At 44.4% G+C, this 18,463-nt stretch overlaps 1 protein-coding gene across 2 annotated transcripts in view; it reads right to left on the bottom strand.

Moving 5' to 3' along the window:
- The window catches only part of C8A (complement C8 alpha chain), a 72,008-nt gene that overhangs the window by 31,279 nt on the left and 22,266 nt on the right, over positions 1–18,463 (bottom strand). For both annotated transcript variants that reach the window (XM_053576180.1, XM_053576183.1), the window contains exons 3-7: positions 18,066–18,210; positions 16,421–16,568; positions 11,088–11,277; positions 8,448–8,648; positions 6,490–6,730 (exon numbers count right to left, since the gene is read on the bottom strand). In XM_053576180.1, coding sequence (XP_053432155.1) covers positions 6,490–6,730; positions 8,448–8,648; positions 11,088–11,277; positions 16,421–16,568; positions 18,066–18,210 — 925 coding nt within the window. The remainder of the gene's footprint in view (positions 1–6,489; positions 6,731–8,447; positions 8,649–11,087; positions 11,278–16,420; positions 16,569–18,065; positions 18,211–18,463) is intronic.

Below are 18,463 nucleotides of genomic sequence, written 5' to 3'. Positions count from 1 at the left end.
CCTGCTCCAGGCACAAAGAATTCATAATCGCCAAGTCACGGAAGCAGCCCAAGTGCCATCGACCCATGAATGGATTAATAAATTGTGGCATATGTAAACCATGAAATATTTTGCAGCTCTAAAAAAAGATGAAGACTTTATCACTTTTATCTTTACATGGATGGAGCTGGAACATATTCTTCTTAGTAAAGTATCTCAAGAACGGAAGAAAAAGTATCCAATGTACTCAGTACTATTATGAAACCAAATTTATAATCACCCACACTTTCATATGAATGATAAAACACAACTATAGCCCAGGATGAAGGAGGGAAGAGGAGGCGGATGGGAGGAGAGACGGGAGGTTGGAGGGAGGGAGGATAAATGGTGGGACCACCCCTATGGTGCATATTGCAAGGGTACATGTCAAATCTGTTAAGTGCAGAGTATAAATGTCTTAACACAATAATTAAGTAAGTGAGGTGAAGGCTATGTTAATCAGTTTGATGTAAGCATTCCAAATTGTATATAAAATCAGCACATTGTACCCCATACATGCATTAATGTGTACATGATTTACATATTTATGACTTAATAAAAAAAAAAGAAAGAATACCTCAGGGACAATATGCCTAGAATTTGTATGTAAAAGTTCATGGTCTAGTAGAAGAGATTAATATATAATCTAGTATAAGAGATTAGTATGTAATATGTAATTAATATTAATATGTAAAATTAATATGTAATATCTCAATTAACATAAGATACATCATATATATGTACCTACATATATTTCCCCCCTTGAGTCCTCTCTTCACCCCCAGAATCCTTCCCAAATTTCCAAATGCCTTCAGGGTGGCTTTACCAGGAGGTTGGTACCCTTGGGCAAACACATGTCCTTCTAACCCCTGTATAGATGTGTGTGCGTGCTCATGTACACGCTTGGTAGAAACATAATATAGAGGAGGAAGTGATGTATACTTTATAATCCACACCCAGTCCATCTGTAAATTTTCTTTCACATCTGTAAATGCTACTTTCACAATATGTCCCATGTCTATCATATTGTTCCAAGGTTGCTGGACATCAGCAAGAGCCCTTACATTGCTCTCCCCGAGCCCTCCTGGCCTTGTTAGTCTTCTCTATGTGACAGTGTGACGATCTGCCACACACAATTAGACCACAGCCCTGGGGATGACCCTGTTCTGGTTTCCCTGTCACGGCAGGTGCAGCTGCTACTTTCCACCTTGTCCAACAAGACCTTCTGAGGCCTCTCTCTTTTTTTTTTTTTCCAATATTTTCTTTCTTTTTTTTTTTTTTTATTGTTGGGGATTCATTGAGGGTACAATAAGCCAGGTTACACTGATTGCAATTGTTAGGTAAAGTCCTTCTTGCAATCATGTCTTGCCCCCATAAAGTGTGACACACACCAAGGCCCCACCTCCCTCCCTCCGTCCTTCTTCCAGCCTTAACCTTGCCTGCGGCTATCCTCATACAGCAGCCAGGGCTTCAGCCCCACGCGCATTCTCCATTCACAGACGCACCAACCTCCTTCCGCTCGCAGCGCCTTAGTACAAGCTGGGGGCATCTCCTTCTGATCCTTTGGGCCTCATCTCAGTTTGAGCTTCATCTGCTCAGAGAGACTTTCCCAGAGCATCCTAGAGTGAGTGTTGTCCCCAGGCCCCTCTATTTCTGCAACATGTTCATTTTCTACATGGCTCTTATCACAATTTGCAGCTATTTATATCCTGATTCATTCACTCAACACACACGGTTACGCCCTGACTATGTGCCAGGCACTGTTCTAGGAAATAAATATGCAACAAGGAACAAAACAGATGAGGTCCCTGCTCTCACGGAACGGGCATTCCAGAAACAGGAGATGGACAATTAACCATTAAGTATGGGAGCCTGGCAGCTACTAAACAAACAGTGATTGGCTGAGAATTAAAACAGGGTGACATAACACAGAAGGGCTTGTGAGACCACAGGGGGTGGTCAGGTATGGCTCCTGAAAAGGTAGCGTTTAAGTTGACGATATAGGAATGATAAGGTTACTGCTACGTAAACACCGAGGAAAAGGCAGCCCAGCCAGAAAGGATCCAAAGACTCTAGGCTGAAAAACGCTTGGTGTGGTAGAGTGTTAAAGGACCGTGGATAACTTGATAACGACAGCAACAATATCCAGGTCAGAGATAAGGGTGGTTTGCCCAGTGAGAAGGTTAGCAAGGGGCATATGTGACATTTATGCTTTAGAAGTCAAGTTGACAGATGGTGCAGGAAGTAAGGGGAGACCAAGGATGACATCTGGATTTTTGGCTGTGATTGTGAAATTCACAAGAACAGGGACCATGCTGATTTTGTTCTCCTGGTTCATGATACGAACTCCATGAACACAGCTGAATGAATGAATGACCAAACAAAACTACAGCAGAAGGGGTAGGGGGATGTCAGGGCAGGTTTGGGAGGGGTAGCAATGCCTGTACAAGGCCCAAACGGGTGGGCGAAAGTTTGTCAGGTTGGCAAGCCAGGGAAGGGCGTTGGGGACTAAACGTGCATGGGAGGCAGGAATCGGTGTCTTTGAAGAACTTGACCTGACCACGGTAAGTTAGTAGCTCTGTAACGGGGGCAGACTCCAGAGAAATCAGAATGGGGAATACACTAGTCTCCTTGACATATCTTGATATAAAGACAAATAACTAAAGCTCCAGAGAAAGGATGAAGGAAGTAAAAAAAAAAAAAAAAAAATCTAAATCCAGAAATCGAAACCCCAAACCTTACTGCTTCCTGCCGAAGGTGGAAGGCTGTCAGTCACAGCCCTGGAGGAAATGTTAGCTTCCCACTGATGTCTAATATCCCTCCCCAATGTCTAAGACTTCCCTTGATTTTTGATGCATGGTGTCATGCTGGCTTTGGGGGAGATGCATTTGATCTAAAGGACATATGAGAAGAAAACAGCCTTGTGCATCCTCTGGGATGAACCCAGAGAGGATCTGAGACAGAGCCAAGGACAAAAGATTCCCCCAGAGCAAACCAGCCGGTAGGTTCACTTAAATCATCCCGTCCCAAGCCCAGGCTTTTGAGGACATGAATGTACCTCACGCAGGATGTCCCTTAGAAACCAGCACATAATAGAATGTAAATTAAAGTCATGCAGATCAAAGATACAGACAGGAAAAAGGGAAGGGGGAGAAGGAAAAAGAGAGAGGGAGAAAAAAGAAAGGGAGGGAGGCGGGGGAAGGAGAACCTGGTAAAGGGAAACCAGCCAAACATCAAACATGGAGAGAAGCTGTGAGTGATTCTATTTGTCAAAGGGAAAGAAGGTAGATGTTTTTGTTCTTTGTAGGTTAATATGTAAATGACATTCTGATTTATTAGCGATCTCCAGCAGATGAGGTGATGATTATCACATTTCCATATTTATAGAAAAGCAACACTAACTTTCTGGATTTATAGAAAAATCAGCTCTTCACAAATAGCAAATGGTGCTATTATCGACATATGGTTTCTATAAACAGAACGGTGGTAATTATCCCTGGGACAATTCCATTGGAAGCCCACTTCTGCCTCACAGATTTTAAAGAGGTGAGGCCACCAGATACCCCAGGCCCTTGATGAGTAATCCAACATCAAAGATGGGGGCCAAAACCCCACAGTGTGGGACCCCAGGTCTGGGGCTCTGATCACAGATTTCTGCAGCTCTGGGCAAAGTAATCAACCTCCCTGAAGAGCAACTGTGTTTATGAGGCTGAAACTGGAAAAGTACAAATCTCCAAGTGTTGTCAAGGAAATTGAATGAGGATATGTTTGCAATAGCACCTGGAACCTAGTAGGTGCTCAGCAATGTTATTCCTTCCTCGTGTTATTTTTTTTATTTTTATTTTTTGGCCAGGGCTGGGTTTTAACATGCTACTTCCGGCATATGGGGCTGGCGCTCTACTCCTTTGAGCCACAGTAGCCCCCTCCTCTTTCCTCCCTGTTTTTAAATGACTCTAAAAAGACCCACTTGAATAAAGTTTTTTAAACCCTTTTTTCACATTGATCCATAGTAAACTATCTCTTGGGCTCCCATGTTTGGTGATGGATGACTAATTATTTGCCTGGGGTACCTGGTGGCCTCTGCTCTTTAAAACTTGTGAGGTAGGCCAGGTGCAGTGGCTCACACCTATAATCCCAGCACTCTGGGAGGCTGAGGCAGGTGGATTACCTGAGCTCACGGATTCCAGACTGGCCTGAGCAAGAGTAAGACCCTGTCTCTAAAGATAGCCAGTCATTGTGGTGGGCACTTGTACTCCCAGCGACTCAGGAGGATGAAACAAGAGCATCACTTGAGCCCAAGATTGAGGTTGCTGTGAGCTGTGATGCTACAGCAGTCTACCAAGGGCAACAAAGTGAGACTCTGTCTCAAAAAAATAAAAATAAAACTTGTGAGGCAGAAATGGGCTTCTGATGTGATTACTGTTCCTCAATTCTGTTTATAGAAAACCATTTGATCCAGTACATGTGTAATGTCTTTATTTAATTAGAAAAAAAAACATGTTTGTTGAAGCGATAACTCACCTCAGTGACTGTAATCCACTCTGACATTTCCTAGTCTTTCCTTTGCTGTCACTGTTCAAAATTTTGCTTGTGATCTGTATATGGATTTTAAGACCTACCACTGGGTCACAGCATGCAGTTTGAAAAGGACTGTGAAGCAAGAGGGTAGGAACCATATTTGGATTTGCTCATCCCTGTTTCCTCACCACAAACACATAGTCGATGCTCAATACAGCATCTTGTATTATTCAAAAAATAGATACTTGGATACATTAGTGAATGATCCTAGGCAAAACTATGAATTAATGCTCCATTTCAAACTCCCTGCCTAAAGAGACAGAAAAGTGTCAGTTATGATACTTGCTTCTAAAGACCTTGCTATCTAGATGAGAAGAAAAGATGTTGACATTTGGGAAAGTGTTATATAAAGACCAACAATGTGAAAAAAATAATTAGCCGGGCATTGTGGTGGGCGCCTGTAGTCCCAGCTACTTGGGAGGCTGAGGCGAGAGAATCTCTTAAGCCCAAGAGCTGGAGGTTGCTATGAGCTGTGACGCCAGGGCACTCTACCCAGGGAAACATAATGAGACTCTGTCTCAAAAAAAAAAAAAAAAAAGACAAACAATGTGGAATTTGTATGTATGGGTTGAAGAAAAGGGGTGGCCATACTGGACTGGCGCAGTTGGGGCAACTTCTTGAAACCGGGAATTTGAACTTGGCTTTGCAGTACAGATAGATCTCCCAGCCTTCCACTCCTCATGGCCCAGGTCAGTGTCCTCAAACTGCAGTAAGTGTTCATACACACAGCATTGGGCTGACCCTGAGAGCTTCTGACTTAGTTCAGTTTGGGAGGGGGCTGAACTAAGGGACATTTCTAACAAGCTTCCTGGTGACGCTGTCCTGACAGTTGGACTCCACACTTCGAGAACCACTGTTGTAGTCACTTAGCACGAGACCATGAAGCTAGCTGGCCCTATGCTAAGGAATTTAGAGTTTATTCTCAGCCAGGCAGAATATTAGGCAAGGGAGAGATATCATCATATTGGTGAAATAGAAAGATCCATCTAGTGGCAATTGCCAAGAATGAATCGAAAGGGGTGAGCCTGCCCCTAGAGACCATTTAGGAGCCAACGCAGTAATCAGTGAAGGACAAGAGCCCAGAGGCCACTGCAGGAATGGAAATGGGGCAGAGGGAAGTGATGATGGACAGCTGAAGGGCCCTAGAAACCCGGAGGTTAAACAAGAGGGGGGATCTGGAACAACTAGGTTTTCAGCTTCACTGACCGATCAAATGTCATTCCATCGAATAAGAATCTACATTTAAAATAAGTTTTCACATTTTAAATTTAAAAAAATCCCCTGGATTCTTTATTTTTAAAGAAGTAACTACAACATAATAGCACGTGGATCATTTTGAAGGGCCAGGGAAGTCTGAGCTGAAATCCTGCTTGTGGTGCTTGCGAACAAGCCATTTTACCGCTAGGATCTTAAGTCCCCGGAAATAACACTGCAGTGTTTTTCAACCATTTTTATCATATAGCACAATACCTGTAGTTAAACTCCTGCAATACACTTAAATTATGTTGATCAAGAAAAGAGTAAAAAAAATATATACTTAATTGTGCATTGAACTTCTTTTGAAAATAATTTAATTAATGGTCTTTGGAATTTTTTTTTTCTTTTGCAGTTTTTGGCCAGGGCTGGGTTTGAACCCGCCACCTCCAGCATAGGGGGCTGGTGCCCTACTCCTTGGAGCCACAGGTGCCGCCCAATCTTTAGAATTTTTCCTGGCACACCTAAGATCCTTTCATGGCACGCTGGTTGAAAATCATTGTAATACTCCTTAACACTGCCTGGTGTGGTTGTCACGTAAACTACATGAGATCACCTATAGCTCATTGTCAGCGCTTAGAAAACGGCAAGCCACGTCCTGGTGTGTGTGTTGACCACTGTGTGTAAAGCTTCACTTACCAAGGGACTCCATTTTTTGATTGTCAAGAACCAGGATATATTCGTAAGTGCCACCCATGGATCCAGATGTGATATAATGGGTGCCGTAGTCGTTGATGAACTTGGCGTACATGCCGTAATGGTAGCGCTCCGGGAGCTCCACCAGAGACTGCAGCATCCCCTCATCCAGCATGATGTTGTCTCTCCTCATCTTAAAATGGGCCGTCTGCACCTTCGTGAAAATTCTCATGAACCTGTATTTCTGCCAACACCCACCATGGTACCAGTCAAAAGAACAAAGAACATGTATTTACCACATGAGATACTGCAAAGGGTCAGTGTTTAGTCACTGTGGAAAATACACACACACACACACACACAAAGGTAAATACATGTAATGGCGTATTATTACATTTTACAAGCATATATTCGACACCAACATGTACCAGACTTCTCCCATGCCTTCACCTCTGTCCCCATCACTCTGCCCAGGTCCGGTTCGCAGCAGCTATCCCCCAGGTTAGTGACTAGCTCTAGTCACTACGACGGCCCTTTACATTCCAAGCTCAGTTCACTGTCATCTCCAGACTTCTCCCAGCACTAATCAAAGCACCACATTGTGTAAACTCCGATGAAGATACTACAGATCTATTAAAGATTAAGCTAGGACATGACATGTTGTTTAGCTGGATTGGTTGACCAGGCATCTCTCATGCCTATAATAGCATCACGATGGCAGGTGCAGAAGGCATCATTGTAACAAGAGAGGCCCCTCCCCTTGTGGGCCTACATTCTAGTGATAACCTCACACTGTTAAGTGATGAAGAAAAGTAGGATCCTCCTACACTGAACAAGATATAGCACCAGGAGATAGTAGGATCGGTTTTACAGGAAGATGGCCACCTGTGAACATCACTTCCAGGTAATAGGAGCCTTGATTCAAAGCACTGTCCACATGAGCATCCTACAACCAGGCCTCAGAGCAATACAATTCTTTACCTTCAGATCAACATCTACTTCCTCGGAAAAGCTCTAGAACTCAATTTACATTCGTTGAATAAGCTAACTTTTATACATGTGTTTTCATTGTTCAGGATAGTTTTTAGACCCCAGTTAGATCCACAGTCCTGGTGTCAACGTTATCAAGGCTTTTTGATTCTGATTAATGCGATAACTATGTCTCTAGGTCCCCAATTACCTCTCCATCCTCCCTGCTCCCTACTTTCCTTCACCCACCCACACTTCAGCCAGTGAAACACCCCTCACCCCTAGTGTGTGCGTGGCATTGTCACCTCCAGGCTGATCTCACGCCTGGAGCCTCTCCTGCAACTCTCTTCTGCCTTCATTTGGATGGTCTAGACTAGTCCTTAGATCTCAGCTTAGACCGATGCCCCTTCCTCAAGTAAGCATTTTTTTGACTCCTCAGGGTAAGAGGCACTTAGTGGTTAAAATTTGATGGATAAATGAAAGATTTTTTTTTTTTTTTTTTTTGCAGTTTTTGGCTGGGGCTAGGTTTGAACCAGCCACCTCTGGCATATGGGGCCAGCGCCCTACTCCTTTGAGCCACAGGCACCGCCCTAAATGAAAGATTTTTTTAAGCATGCCAGTCCTCTTATCTATCTAGAAAAGCAAGTCTTGCTTTAGAATTCTTCCTGGCCAAATTTAGAGGGCCTGCCTGGTTCCCCTTTCACCCATTACCATGCTACACATTTCCCTACATGCTCCAGGTAACCACGAAAAAGGATGGGGAGGTGAAGTGAGAATTCTAGTCTTATCTTTCGATTTTATTCCCTTCGTGATGACTCCCTGTGCAAAAGCATAATAAGAAAAACAAACCTGATTACCACTGATCAGACATTTCCAATTACACGAGCAAATTAAGGTTCAATTACCACTGTACTTTTTAATGCAATTAAGGTAATACATGTCTCAGTGAAGATTATGGGATACTATGAGACACAGACATTATATTTTAATACCTTCTCATTATACTTGCTTAACTTATTCAAGAATGAAGAATCTTCTGACTCAAGTACACCTAATTCTGCCATCAGAGAGCTGCCGGCTGGGCCTATGCCAATGGTCACGCCACTTGACTTCGACTTGTCATCTTTTACTTTAGAAAGAAGGTCATTTGCATCGTCGTACAACTCTGAGGACATTCCAGTATTGGCCAGGGCCTGAAAAAAAAAAAACAAATACATGTTTGCTTCCTGAGCATAGAAGAGTTTTTTAATTCATATTTCATACTTACATCTTTGCTTTGTAAAATAAAAAGTTTCGTATCATTTAAGTAATTTTTTTATTTTTATTTTTTTGAGACAGAGTCTCACCATGTCACCCTGGGTAGAGTGTCGTGGTATCACAGCCCATAGCAACCTCAAACTCTTGGGCTTAAGCGATTCTCCTGCCTCAGCCTCCCAAGAAGCTGGGACGACAGGCGCCTGCCACAACGCCCAGCTTCTTTTTTTTTGTTGTTGTGGCAGTTGTCATTGTTGTTTAGCAGGCCTGAGCCAGGTTCAAAACCACCAATGTCAGTGTACGTGGCTGGCATCCTAACCACCAAGCTATCAGTGCCGAGCCATGCACGTACTTCTTTTATAAGGCAAATCCAAGCATCAGATTGACACTTGCTAAAATATAGACAATGCAGCAGAGTTAGTCAGTGTTTAGCAGTACTGTTAAAATATTTATTTATGTACCATGCATGTGTATGTGCATTCACACACACACAATTCTGATCAAATATTATGTTGTTCAGAGCATGGATTTCTCTCCAGCTGGCTTGTCCCTCCTGGAGGGAAGGGCAGCGCATGTCTTTGTAAAGGAGAGATGCAGAAAGCCACGTCTGAGCGTGGCCCTGGGAGGACAGGAGCAAAGGACATTGTACAAATCGGGATTGTCCTAGGCAGGGGTATGAGTTGCCCACAAAGGTTTGGTTACTTCTTTGTAGGCACACAACAGAATCACATTTCTCTGTCAGCTTGAAGTGAGACGTGGTCTGGTGCTTTGCTTGAGCCAATGAAGCAAGCCTCAGGAGCCTGCGAGTAATCTGGTCACCAGGCGTGAGAGCATGTGTTGAAATGGAGCCTCCATGAGTCCCTGAGTGTCTATGATGATTAGCTTCTTTTTTACCTTAGGACGCACAAGTAGCAAAAGCGAGGCATTGTTGCTTTCAGCCACTGAGATGGGAGAATTCTTTATTCCCACAGTATAGCCTGGTCTATGGTGGCTGATACATAGACCCTAGACCAGGGTTTTTTGGCATCTTACAGCACACTTGAACCTATAGTTAAACTCCTGCAGCACACTTAAAATATGTTGATCAAAAAAAGTTAAAAAAAAGTATGCACTTAATTGTGCTTTGAACTGCTTTTGAAAATAATTTAATTAATGATCTTAAAAAAATTTCAAGGCACATCTAAGACCCTCTTATGGCACACCAGTTGAAAAATTACTGCCCTAGACATTTCTTGAGATTAGGAATGTGGCACTGTCTTCCGGCTTGGTTTACCATAAACCTGATACAGGATAGAGGTGGGTGTGAAGTTAGGGGAGCAAACAGACCCCTAAGCCTGGCCTTAGCTTCTATTGAAACCTTTCTCTTGAAACTTGAGGGAGGGGCGGATATGACCCGATCATTGGTCAGAATCCTGGGATCCTCCCGTCTCTCTTTACAGATATCCTGTATGTAGCCTATCTGTTCTTCTAAATGATGGGTAGCCTGGGCTTAATTCAGACAGACCTGGATTTGAATCTTGTCTCTGCCACCTACTGCAGTAACATTGGGGCCTGATACCTTATCCCTTTATCATTCTCTCTTTTTATACTTAGAATGGGACAATGATAACATCTATCCCGTTGTGTTGTGGGGATTAAATGGAGAGGTAAGTGGAAGCAGCAACCTGACACACCTTAAGCCTTCAGTGATGTTTGCTAAATAGACATCTCACCCAAAGGATGAGGGGTAAAGAAATGGAGCAGACTCTGGATCAACCGTGAGCCATGTGGTGTTCCAGATGACCAGACGACCATGAGGTTTAGAGGTGGAGGGAATGTTAGGAACCATCAACAGTTTCATAGCACTTTTGAACAGAAGAACATTTTCATCAAATAAAATCGTGTACAAAAAGCCCAAATATGGAAGAACTCAGCGGGAGCTCTCCTTGGGCAGAGCTAGGGCACAGGTGTCAGAAACCTGCCCATCTCTGCCCTGTCTGGCCCCCACTTTACAGCTCAGGACCTGGGCCAGAGAGGGGCAGTGAGCTAGCTGCTCAAGGTCTTTTGTAGCTATAGTCTAGCTGAGCCACAGCTTGGAAATAGATCCCCTGATGGGCAACCCGGAGGGTAGGGCCCCTGGTCTATTTAATTAATTTTGGCATGGAACCCAGATTTAACAGGTGGGTTGGCCACATCTATGTTACGCCTCTCACTGCCTCTCAACACTCTTCAACACTGACAGGTGTGGGGTTTGGGAGGGGGGCAGGCGCAGAAGGGCCTTCAGACCCCAGCAAACACTACAGGAAATAAAAGCTTCCAGAACATGACATCTCCATCAGCAGCCTCTCCCTCCTGCCACCCAGCCTGCAGGGGCCTGAGAACCTCCCAGTGAGACTTACTTCAAAGTGATACTTGAGAAAGTTGTAGGGTTTCCGGAAGTACTTCTCATCCTCTCCGTAGTAGAGACGCTCACAGCTGGGATCGTATCGAAGTTCTCTCCATTCCCCGTTGTAAACCATCTCGCACTGGCCCCCGTAATAACTGGCATCATACACACTCTGAGTTGCTTCCTGGGTCAGGATATTGTACCTAAATCAAAAAAGCAGCTTCCGTGAGAGAGCGTTGGCAAGGCAAAGCTAGCATTCTCTGGAAGATGTAACTGGTTCAAGATATCGTTCTCAATCTGTGTTCTGTGGAGCCCTAGGGTTCCTCCAGATAGCTTCAGGGCCATTTTGGTGACCCTGGGAGACTGAGTAGGCTGGCTTGGGCCCCCAGGCTCCCTTTAACCAGAACATCTCGGTGGCTCCATTCAGCTTCTAGAACAGTGCTTCCACATACCAGGCACCCCTACACATTTGTTGAGAGAAATAGGCACAGTGATTATGAGTCCCAGCGCAGGAATCAGATGTGTTTCCCAACTCTATCACATCTAGCTGTGCGACTTCATGAAAATCATTTAACCTCTCTGTGCCTCGGTGTGGTCATTTGTAAAAAGCAGTTAATAATAACTACGACACTCACAAGAGTCAAATAGAAGTTAATACATGTAAAGAAATCATAACTGCACTTAGCGTTATCAAGTCCTGAGTAAATGTTGCCACTGTGCTCTTTCACAAAGGTCACTGATAGAGCTGAGGTTGAGAAGCCAATCTTCAGATCGGCCATCGTGCTCAAGGCAGGTGGGGTGTCAGAGGGCGCACAGTTTGAAAGGCAGGGAGACTCCTGTTTAATTTCTGACTCTGCCACTTCCTAGTTGTGGGACTTTGAATGCCTTCTAGAAGCTCTCTGAAGTTCATTTGCCCCATTTAAAGAATAGACATATTAATGCCTACCTCTCACGGGTTTTGTAAAGACTAAATGGGAGCATTAAATTAAAGCGGAAGTAAAGTTGATAGCACCTTTAGGCTTCAACAAATGGTACTTATTTTCCCTCACCTAATATTCTTCTAGAAATATTTTACCATGCTTCTCCCTATGGCATATTTAAAACTTGTCTGCCCAGACTCCTTGGTTTAGGACCTGGATGGTTTTACCATATTTAGGTAAAATACAATGTCAAATAAGTGAAATACAGCTTTAATCTTCTGAAAAGGGCAAGTTAATAGAACTAAAACATGAGAGTTGGCTAAGAGTTCTAATACCTGACAATAAAAGCCTGGTATGTTACAGATAATAAAATTATTGCTTTTGTTTGCTTCTCAACTCCCATTTATCCTGAAAGACCCAATTCAACCATCGCCACCTACGCGCGGCCTTCTCTGAATGCTCTGGACAGACAGTTACTCCCTCCTCCGTGTTCCTGGGACAGTCAGGGACCACCTGTGGCATAGCACTGATCACATTTATTTATGCCCTCTGTGTACCAAGGCCGAAATGGAGCAGGGGAAACACTGGGAATAAAACCCACTTCAAAGGAATAAATGGATAATTACAGAGCACGTGGCAGGTCACAGAAATTCAACGTATGTCACCTTCCTTCCCCGCTCCCTTCCTCCGCCTCTTTCTTCATATCAGTGGAAGGGACGTAATAATAGCTATGATGAATTGAATGCACACTCTACCAGACATACAGCATGATTACCTTTCAACCTCACGACAATTTCGCAAATGCAGAAATGGAAGCTCAGAAAAATTAAGTCACTTGCCTACAGTCACAGCTGGATTTTTTCCTAGATGTTGTTGACTGTAAAATCTAGGTTCACTGCACACCCTCTGGTTTCTATCTTCTCACCCATTGGACGTGTTTCTGCCTCTAGTGTATAAATATAAATTTATACACTCTAGTGTATAGTGTATAAATATAAATTTATACACTCTAGTGTATAGTGTATAAATGGAGGACGTGTTTCTGCCCTCCAACAGACCCAACAGAAACTCAAAGGAACAGTAAGCCCTAAGATTGTATTATAACTCTAATTGTACATTAAGCCACATGCAAGGGTGATCTGGAAAGTATCCAGTTATTGTTTTTCATATTTTCCACAGTGAATTGCTGAATAGTTTCTGGTCAGCCCTCTTAATATTTGGAAAAACTGTTGCAAAAGCCCCAATGAAAATTAAAAGGCATAGTCAAAAAAGCACTACCTTTGTAAATCTATGCAGAAATATTCACACACACATACAAAAAAGTGTATATGAGGGTGTTCATTACAGCATTGTTTATGAAAAAAAGAAATAAGCTAATTAGCTATCAATAGGTAGCAGTCAAAGAAATGAACTACCTAATTATACTACAGAAGAGGAGTCAGCAATTTTTTTCTTAATCTAAAGAGGTGGACAGTAAATATTTTAAGCTTCTTAGGCCATACAGTAAAATGTTATTTACAAGAGCGGAAGACTGAATTTGGTCTTCAGGCCATAGTTCGCTAATCTCTGTTATAGAATATTATGTAAGTTACTAAAAAGAGATGGAAAAATATAAAAGGAAATCTCAAACATGCATTATGAAGTGAAAAAATGCAATTTACACACATCTATTGTTTGGCCATGTTCATGTAAAGTAGACCTAATATTCACAGTACACATAGGTATGTTTTCCATACAATGTGCATTAACCATGCATTTTTTTTTTTTTTTACATTATCTGGAAGTACCTATGTTAAATTGTCAATGGGGTCGGCTCTGGAGAGAAATGAGAGACAAGGCAACTAGGTGGGGAGCAGGTGTGGAGGGTGAAGGAAGACTCAATTCTTATCTCAAACATGTATTACTTCTTGAACAAAAGATAAAAATTTAAAATTAGAAAATGGTTAAATTAAAAGCAGGTAAGATATCAAGAAAAGCCTCTGAGAGCTGAGATGAACAGAAGAACCATCAAAATGTCAGCCGTTGGGAGTAGAGGAAGGGCCATTTTGCTGGTTTCAGTATTCTGTGCAGGCAAAGCACATTGTTCAGAAAATGTCTTTGAAATGCTCCTAGTTGTATCACCTGAGTGCAGGGCCATGGTTTGTAGATCTCTTTGCTAATAAAGAGGGATTATCTCCCAGCTCAGTACCTTGGTGTTTCATGACCCTACTCTGTTTACTCTGTGATCACTGGTGAAATCAATATGAATCCTCTTTGATTAATGTTACAGGCTGAGTTTTGTCTTCCCAACATTTACATGTTGAATCCCTAACCCTCAAAACCTCATATTGTGACTGCATTTGGAGATAAGAGTCCTTAAAGAGGTAATTAAGTTAAAATGAGGTCATTAGGGTAATTAGGGTGGTCATCGGATCTGAATGGTATCCTTCTAATGTGGGAAATTAGGATACAGATAAGTACAGAGAGAAGAACTTGTGAAGACAGAGGGTGTAGCAGCCATCTGCGAACCAAGGAGAGAGGCCTCAGAGGGAACCGCCCTCTGTGTGTGGACACCTTGATTTCAGATTTTTAGCCTCCAGAATTATGAGAAAATACATTTCTGTTGCTCAAGCTGCACAGGTTAAATCTAAGTACTACAGTACAGATGTTGGTACTTTGTTATTGGCAATACCAGCAAACTGAAACAATTGGTCTGAAAGAAAACAGATTGTGGTCATCTGTTTTACGTGTATGTCTACATGCACTTACAGGATTTGATGCCAATTAGCAGGTGCGCTGTGATCTCGGAACGATTAGGCCACAGTGAATGAGAGCTGCATTTCATGGCACCCAGACCCGTCCCTGTGTGCACTGCAGCATGGCTGGGTCACTCTGTGACAGTTACTACATCTACTCACTTCCTTATCTGTAAAGACCCAGCTGATCACATCAATTTGTTTTCAATTCAACGGATAACTCGCTGAAAAGCTGTTACAGGACAAGCTCTGACACAGGGGCTGCGGAAGTGAAAGACGTGAGTCAGAAGTCATCTCCTGCCTCACAGAGTTTATGTCCCAGTTAGGGGACGTGGTCCAAAGGAAAGACAGAGGGGCAGAGAACTAACATCCCCAGAAATGTCACTCTGAGCGGAGCCATGTGCTGGGTTCTGGAGAAGCAGAGAGGACAAGGAGCCCTCAGCTTGGGCAGATGGACATGCCAACAGATGTCCCCAGCGCTGTAGGGTGAGGGCTGGGACCACAGGACACTCAGGAGGCTCTGGGAGGAGCAGGAGGGGACTCAGCCAGCCCTGGCAGTGCCTAGAGCCGGGAGGTGCTGTCACCAAGGCTTCCTAAAGGAGATGATGCCTAGGTGTGCTAGTCTGCTCCAACAGCCATGACAAAATACCACAGACTGTGTGGCTCCAACAACAGTTGTTTCCTCACAGTCGGGGAGACTAGAAGTCTGAGATCAGGGCACTGTCATGCTGGTTTCCACTGTGGGCTCTTCCCAGCTTGATGATGGCTGCCTCCTTGAGGTGCCCTCCTGTGGTTTGTTCTCTTTGCTTGTAAGGAAGGAGAGAGATCTCTGCTATCTCTTTCTCTTCTTATAAGGCCACCAGACCTATGGAATTAGGGTCTCCCTCTTATGACCTTATTTAACTTTAATTACTTTTGTAAAATCCCTATTCCCTAATACAGTCACATTGGGAGTTAGGGCTTCAACATATAAATTGGGGGAGAAAGACCATGAGTCTGTCCATAACACTACGTAAAGAGTTATCCAGGTTAGGACTATGGGGAAGAGTGTTGTAGAAGGAAAGAACCAGACTTACTAAGGCTCAAAAAGAAAGAGTATGATTCATTTAAGGAACTGCATCTGAATGATGAAGAGAAATTAGACTCAGCACTGACTGAGCACCACGCTCTAAGCAACTGAGCTCACCAGCCACCCAATCAAAGCTGATTGAATCTTAACAGATAAAGACAAAGAAACTGCGGCCTCAGAGGTTAGAGTGAGCTGCAGGGAAGGTGGAGTCAAGGCCACTCTGTCTCACTGCTAGCCTTGGTTAGACAAGGGACTACAGTGCAAAGAAGATTGTGAGCAGGGCTGTTGGAAAGGACGCTCAGATCACAGAAGAGGTCTCTTCGTGGAATGTCAGGGAAGACCCCATGGAAGACGTGGCTTCTTAAAGGGCCTTGGAAATGGCACAGGGGTGAGAGGTGCTGAGCAGTAGCATGGGGGGTGGTGAAAGGAGACAAGCACCCTTGGACAGGTAGGTGGGACAGGTATCCAGTAGGTGGAACTGGGCGAGCTGTGCTAGGGGCTGCCTCACAGAATGCCCTCCAGAGGAACCCTCCAAAACGGCCCCCTGCTGTCGCTGGACCTAATGCTCCTAATTGCAGAGACATCATCCCTCCTCCTGAACAGCCAGCAGGCCGAGACTCACCCCAGCGCAGCCCTCTGCGATCCTGGAATCGGTTCATACTGGCTGCAGTCATCCTCAAAGGCCCTGGCATCTTCACAGTCCTCCTCGTCAGAGCCATCAAGGCAGTCCCTGTCTCCGTTACACACCAGGTGGCGTTTCAGGCAGCGACCTGAGACAGGAGAGGCTGTGACTGCTGCCTGGACTCCCCTGTCCCTCACCACCCACGGCTCCTTCCCACCGCTGAACTAGCCTACACGTTGCCCTGCCTCTCTCTGGGCCCCCACTGCTCTGACCTCCTCCCAGCATCCTGAGCTCCCACCTGCAGCCCCCTTCCCCAGCTCAGGCTGTGCCCGAGTCTCCCTCTCTCCCTACCCAGCCTCCGCACTGAGGCTCCAGTAATCTTTCTAAAGCACCCCCAGCCATATCACCCCTCACTGCGTATCCTCCAGTAGCTCCCGCTCCTCCTCTTCCAAATGGGACAATTTGGCCCCCAGTTAACTATGCAGCCCTGGGTTCCTGCAATCACCCATCACTCACCTCTCTTCCCAAAGCCCTGATGCTGCAAATATTTTGCACTGATTTGGAGTCCCTGATCCCCATGCTTTTGTGTGTTCTTTCTTCTAGAAAGTTCTATTTTATTTTCCAACTCTCAACTTAAGTGCCATTTTGAAGCCTGGCCCAACTCCCCCAAATCAGTTTTGGGTACCACCTGCAGGGCAGTCCCAAGGGCCATATGCATGTGCCAGTGTATTGTCCTTAACGCCTGAGGGTCACTCCCCCAGACTAGGAGTTCCTCGGGGTCAGGTGCATTAAGTTTTTTAATCTCTATATTAACCGCAGGTCACTGCCTGGTGCATAATGTGTTCCCAACAATATTTGCTCAATGAGTAGATGAGTGAATGGCTTATACATTTTCTAAATGAATCAACAGCTGCTCCTACAAACCTGAACCAAAATTACTTGGGCTGGCGGCCTGGTTTAAAATGCAGATTCCTGGATCCCTATCCCAAAGCTACAGAATGGCAGCCTCTAAGGCAGGCGTCCTCAAACTGCAGCCCGCGGGCCACCTGAAGCGGTGTGAATTGTATTTGTTTCCGTTTTGTTTTTTTACTTCAAAATAAGATATGTGCAGTGTGCATAGGCTTTTGTTCATAGTTGTTTTTTAAACTATAGTCTGGCCCTCCAACAGTCTGAGGGACCAGTGAATTGGCCCCCTGTTTAAAAAGTTTGAGGACGCCTGTTCTAAGGGAAGGGCTCAGGAATTTGCATTTTGACAAGCTCCCTGGGAGCCAGGTGCGGTGGGTCACACCTGTATCTAGCACTCTGGGAGGCTGAGGTGGGTGGATCACCTGAGCTCAGGAGTTTGAGACCAGCCTGAGCAAGAGCGAGACCCTGTCTCTACCAAAAATAGAAAAAAAACTAGCCAAGTATTGTGGCAGGTGTCTGCACTTGCAGCTACTCGGGAGACTGTGGCCAGAGGATTGCTTGATCCCATGAGTTTGAGGTTGCTGTGAGCTATGACACCACAGCACTCTACCCAGGGTGGCAGAGTGAGACTCTCCCAAAAGAAAAAAAGAAAAAAAAAACAAGCTCCGTGGGGACTGGGGAAGCGTTTTCACGTAACGTTTGACAAGCACAGCTGTCTTCCCACTGGAATGCCACTCACCTGTCTCCTTGCACTGGAAATCCTGTCCACATTGTGTTTGCCTGTGACAAGCTGTGGGGCTGGAACAACTGGCTTGATCCCAGATATCACCACTGCAGATGGTCCCCCCAAACTTGTTCGGCTGCAAGAGGCTCCGGTGTCGGTACTAAATCAGATTTTAAACCAGGCACATTCTTGTCACTCCATCAACCAACAGGCAGATCTCAGCTCCACATAAGAAATAACTATGTAATGATTGACATCTGCCTACAAAGCTGTCTTTTGAGGGGATGAATGTCCCTAAATGGGGGTGTTCAACCACAGGTGTCAAACTCATCAGCTGGAATATTGTAAGGGGCCTCCAAACATCAAATGAAAAGCTTGGCCAAGATATTTCTAGAGTCTGTCTACTTGCGGGG

The sequence above is a fragment of the Nycticebus coucang genome, chromosome 22 (assembly GCF_027406575.1).
Source record: "Nycticebus coucang isolate mNycCou1 chromosome 22, mNycCou1.pri, whole genome shotgun sequence".
Classification (NCBI taxonomy): Eukaryota; Metazoa; Chordata; class Mammalia; order Primates; family Lorisidae; genus Nycticebus; species Nycticebus coucang.
This window is presented reverse-complemented; position numbering and strand designations above follow the sequence as displayed.